The sequence below is a fragment of the Urtica dioica genome, chromosome 7 (genome assembly GCF_054948205.1).
Source record: "Urtica dioica subsp. dioica isolate 48M chromosome 7, U.dioica_male_clone48M_v1_H2, whole genome shotgun sequence".
Lineage (NCBI taxonomy): Eukaryota > Viridiplantae > Streptophyta > Magnoliopsida > Rosales > Urticaceae > Urtica > Urtica dioica.
The window spans coordinates 39,757,254-39,762,696 of NC_142762.1; the positions used below are offsets into that span (position 1 = coordinate 39,757,254).

Consider the following 5,443-nt stretch of genomic DNA (forward strand, 5'->3'; position numbering starts at 1 on the left):
GAGTTTTATACTTAGGAAGTTTGTACTGAAATGGTAATAATTTTGTTCGAGTGGTAAGATTTTAATATTCTCATGAGAAGCCGGTAGTTTAATCTAGTGTTTAGGGGTTAGGGAGTGAGATAGTTATATGAAACAAAAAGTGAAAAAAAAAAATTATTTTTCGAAGGAAGGTAAAATAAAATGTTGAAGTTTAAAATTATTTATTATTGACGTATGATTGAAAATATCCATAACAACATTAATAATAATAATAATAATAATAATAATAATAATAATAATAATAATAATAATAATAATAAAATAATTAGTGGTAGCTAATTTGGTCTAGCGGTAATCATCTTGGCCAATAGTGTCACCTACTATGTAATCTTAGCCGATAGTGCCATCTGCGCTTTGCACTGCTAATATATATTATTATCTTGGCCGATAATATCCCTACTAAAAAAAATAATAATAATAAAATGATTAGAATATAAACGCGGAGAAATTTGACTGTGTCCATGTCCATCCCACCAAACCAAAATAGGTAGAAGGCGAAATGACTTAAAAGCCCCGACCGAAACACGAAAAACACGAAAAGACCATCCCCAACTACCACTTCTCGCCTAACCCCGTGTGTGTGTGGCATATCCCTCACTACGTTTGGTTTTTGATTCCCCTTATAAAACTCGCCTATTCCTCACTCATCTCTCTTCAGGTACGAAAACTCCAGAGACAGAGAGAGAGAGACACACAACTTTCCAAACACTCTCTTCTATATCCCTCTCTCACCGTACCTTCACAGAATCTCCAATGGCTCTCTCGTCAAGCAGTGCGATATCCACCAAACACTCGTTCCTCCAGAGCCAGCCATCTCTGTCTCCGTCTCCGTCGAGGCTCGTTCCCAGCCACCTGAAGAAATCGACGACGTTCTCCCCAATCGTGGCCGTCCACGCCGCCGAGCCGGCCAAGAACGCCGCCGCGACGAAGCCCGCGGCTCCGGCGAAGACGAGAAACGGGAATGCGGCGGCGGGGAGATGGGCGATCGAGAGCTGGAAGGCGAAGACGGCGCTGCAGCAGCCGGAGTATCCGGATCAGGCGGAGCTTGAGTCGGTGCTGAAGACGATCGAGTCGTTCCCGCCGATCGTGTTCGCCGGAGAGGCTCGGAGCCTGGAGGAGCGGATTGGAGAGGCCGCTATGGGAAACGCGTTCCTCCTCCAGGGCGGCGATTGCGCCGAGAGCTTCAAGGAGTTCAACGCCAACAACATCAGAGACACCTTCCGAATCCTCCTCCAGATGGGAGCCGTACTCATGTTCGGCGGCCAAATGCCCGTCGTCAAGGTCACACACCAAACCCATTCTTATTATCATTATTTTGTCTTCTAGCAATTAGACGAATATGACTATTCTGAAATTGATTAGGAAAAAGACTCAGGGTTGACTTGTATTTGGTTATTCATGGTTATGATTTTGCGGTTGAGTAGGTGGGAAGAATGGCGGGGCAGTTTGCGAAGCCTCGGTCGGACGGGTTTGAGGAGAAGGATGGCGTGAAGCTGCCGAGCTACAGAGGAGACAACATCAACGGCGACGCCTTCGACAGCAAGTCGAGAATTCCGGACCCGCAGAGGATGATCAGAGCCTACTGCCAATCCGCCGCCACTCTCAACCTCCTCCGAGCCTTCGCCACTGGAGGCTACGCTGCTATGCAGCGCATCAACCAGTGGAACCTCGACTTCACCGAGCACAGCGAGCAAGGCGATAGGTACCCTTTGTTTCAAATTTTTTTTTTTTTTTTTTTTTTTTTATAATATTTTTTTGGCAAAGCTCTTAATCTGTGTGACCCTTTTTTGGACGGCAGGTACCGCGAGCTGGCTAGCCGAGTGGACGAGGCGCTCGGGTTCATGGCCGCTGCCGGGCTCACGGTGGACCACCCGATCATGACCACGACCGAGTTCTGGACGTCGCACGAGTGCTTGCTGTTGCCGTACGAGCAATCCCTCACGAGGCTCGACTCGACTTCCGGGCTCTACTACGACTGCTCCGCCCACATGCTCTGGGTCGGCGAGCGGACCAGGCAGCTCGACGGAGCCCACGTCGAGTTTCTCAGAGGAGTCGCCAACCCCCTCGGCATCAAGGTACGCACAATCACAGTTTGCAATTATATATATATAGTTTTAGTGAAGTGAAGAAGAGGTCTGATGTGTTATGCGATACGGTCGCGGTGCAGGTGAGCGACAAGATGAACCCGAGCGACCTCGTGAAGCTCGTGGACATACTGAACCCGGAGAACAAAGCCGGGAGGATCACGGTGATCGTGAGAATGGGAGCGGAGAACATGAGAGTGAAGCTTCCTCATCTGATCAGGGCGGTCCGCCGAGCTGGCCAGATTGTCACGTGGGTCAGCGACCCGATGCACGGGAACACCATCAAGGCTCCTTGTGGCCTCAAAACCCGCCCCTTCGATGCCATCAGGGTTCGTACAACTCCCTCTCTCTCTCTATATATATATATATATGTGTGTGTGTGTGTGTGTGTGTGTGGGTGATTGAAATTGGAGGATTGTGAATGTGTGTGATCAGGCGGAGGTGAGAGCGTTCTTCGACGTGCACGAACAGGAGGGAAGTCACCCTGGTGGGGTCCACTTGGAGATGACGGGGCAGAATGTGACGGAGTGCATCGGAGGATCGCGCACAGTCACGTTCGATGACTTGAGCTCTCGCTACCACACCCACTGTGACCCGAGGCTCAACGCGTCTCAGTCGCTCGAGCTTGCCTTCATCATCGCCGAGCGTCTCAGGAAGACCAGAATCAAGTCTCAGCAATCTGCCGCTCCTTTGGCGCTTTGAGATCCCTCCGAGGCTCTCTCTCTCCCTCTCTCTCCCCCAAATTTGTTTTTTGAGTTTTTTTTTATCTTCTATTTTTGAATTGCTATAATTTAGTTTATGTATCATGAATATATACTATCTCTGTTATTGGTTTAGTGGTAACTTATGTTTCAACTTGTTTGTTGTGCTTATACCGGGAATGGTGGTTTGAGTCTTTCTGAAGGAAAGAGGAATAAATGGAAATTGTTGCTCTCTAAAAAGATGTGGAATTTGTTCTGTATTGTTGAAATTATGTTCGTTCATTCATTCGATTGAATTTGGTGTTAGTTCTTCACATCAATTCTTTGGGAGCTATTAGCCCCAGAACAGTAAAAGGCGAGTTGATGGGAATATATTGAGCCTGCAAATCTAAAGTGATATCTTTCAAATTTAGATACACTGGAATAAAAGAATGGGATATCCTCAACCAAATCTTTTTCTTTTTTTTTTTTTAACTAAAAAAAGGTCCTTCTATTAAGAGATCAAGACTCCAAAAAAGATTGAGGGTGAAATTACACTGGTGTGCATGTGAACCAACCACCTAAAAAAAACAAATAGGCACAAAGAAAGAGAGGTAGGCCTGACCAACCAACAAAAACAAAAGAGTCCCTCTCTAACCAATTATTTTGCTAAATGCTATAGTCAAAACGATCCTCCTATTTAAATAGACCCACAATTATAAAACGAAAAATTAAGAAAATAGCCAACTTAAATATTTAACATTGCTATATAGCTATAAATCTTAAGTAAATAGCCATAAATAATGACGTGGTCTAATATATGGAAGTGATTATTTATCTAAGATTTGCGTCTGTAAATACATGAAAATAGTTATTTACCTAAGATTTACCAAATGTTGACTATTTAGCAATATCAAACGTTTAAGTTGGTTATTTTCTTAATGAACCCAAAATAAAACAGTTTGTTAATATTTTTCAGAGTTCGAGATTTTTTCGATTTTTTACGTATGCTTTTCTTGTCATAGCCTTCTTTTTAGTGGGCTACTAGTCCTGCCAATATTTTTTTTAGCACAAATTGCTGATTGTTCCGGGGTCTACGTTCATCATTGTGATCCATTAGAGAGAACTCGAAAATAATAGGAGATAGCAATAATAAAAAACATAAAACATGTGTTCAAAAAATAATTTTCGCATGTATCTTCCGAAGCATTGAATCGCTACCAACAATTCGTGTGCGCACCAAATTGGCACGTCTATAATTCCATAACCCTACCTGCCAACTGTATATTTAATTATACAAATAGACAACATCTTTGCCACAAATCATGTTTGTCCTTGGAATCAGATGTAAGTTTTATGGTCACATTTTCAGATATTATTTATATATCATCTGAAAGGAAGGCAAAGGGAGCAAACTATAGGGTATTTGGACGTGGATGTCCCAATATTTTTACAATAGATTTTTCGATTTTATTTTAAATTTGTTTTTAAATTTGGGACGTGGATGTCCCAAATTTGTTTTTAATTTGTTTTTCTATTTTTTATGTATTTATGAGCTATATTTAGACATAAAACCTTATCATTTAAAAATGAGATCATTTATATAATATTTTCAAAATAATTATAGGCGGGATCTCAATGCAAAACCAAGGACACAACACCAAAAAAATATCATATGTGAGGGATAGCATGTGTTATTAATATTATTAAAGTGTTTGTTCCTTGAGTTGTTGGTGGTGTACTGCGTTTCATTCAGGCTACTAGTTCAAGTCAACTCTTTAGTGAAGCTGCTAATCAGTTAGAAGCGAATCTACACAATATTAGTCAAATTAATTATTAGATTTGTTAAAAAAAAAAAAAAATCAAGTACAAATTGTCATTTTGTATCTTTTTGGCATAAGATCAGTCTTAGAGATTTGTGGTAGTGTTAGACATCGATTCCTTTGTTTTGCCAAGTAGAAACTTACATTGCAAAGCGCAAAAGCGCAAAGAGCAACATATAAAAGGTTAAACAAACATAACCTCGACAAGGAAAAAAGAACCAACAAAGTACTTCAGGTAACTTGGTAAAAGGCAAAACGAACCGTGTGCTTGAGTTATTTATCACTTCACGAAGTCACAAACAACTCATAACACCAATTATATAAGAAAGAGTTAATGGCGGTAAAAATACTCAAACTTTTACGACAGATACACTTAAATACCTATTCTTTTTTTTCGACGGAGAAAATACCTAATGTTAGTTTCTAACTCCACCGTTACTACTTTTACCATTATCTTTGACGGAAGTACACGTGTAGTAATCCTACGATCATGTGATTTCAAAATAAATGTTTAATGAATAACAAACATCAGGGAAAAAAATTAAATAATTTAAAAAAAATTAAAGAAGCCACCATACAGAGAGAAACGACAACTCGGCTGAAGAAAAGGAAGAAGCGCGAGTACCGGCCATAGGCGTGTCGCAAAGCACCGCAAGCATCCCACGCCATAGGAATCCACCACCACCGGATATTTTGTCAAGATCGGAATGAGGTACTTTCACCGCCTCGACAATTTCTGCTTCATGGTTCAGTTAGAGGTCTGATCCAAAGCTGCTGCCGGCGACGGAGTCCCGATAGTAGACGTTCAAGGTTCTCC

At 41.8% G+C, this 5,443-nt stretch overlaps 1 protein-coding gene across 1 annotated transcript; it reads left to right on the forward strand.

Annotated features, from left to right (window-relative positions):
* Positions 1 to 672: 672 nt before the first annotated feature.
* Positions 673 to 3,093, forward strand: LOC149391497 (phospho-2-dehydro-3-deoxyheptonate aldolase 1, chloroplastic-like). Its single transcript, XM_089618933.1, has 5 exons — positions 673 to 1,320; positions 1,464 to 1,741; positions 1,838 to 2,114; positions 2,207 to 2,452; positions 2,559 to 3,093. The coding sequence occupies exons 1-5, from the start codon at positions 793 to 795 to the stop codon at positions 2,823 to 2,825; spliced, it is 1,596 nt and encodes a 531-aa protein (XP_089475059.1). The 5' UTR covers positions 673 to 792; the 3' UTR covers positions 2,826 to 3,093.
* Positions 3,094 to 5,443: the final 2,350 nt, after the last annotated feature.

Excerpts from the sequence above, each read along its gene's own strand:
- LOC149391497 (XM_089618933.1), top strand. The coding sequence starts at position 793 with ATGGCTCTCTCGTCAAGCAGTGCGATATCCACCAAACACTCGTTCCTC. Across the intron at positions 1,321-1,463 it reads GCCAAATGCCCGTCGTCAAG|GTGGGAAGAATGGCGGGGCA; the intron begins GTCACACACCAA and ends GCGGTTGAGTAG. Across the intron at positions 2,453-2,558 it reads GCCCCTTCGATGCCATCAGG|GCGGAGGTGAGAGCGTTCTT; the intron begins GTTCGTACAACT and ends GTGTGTGATCAG.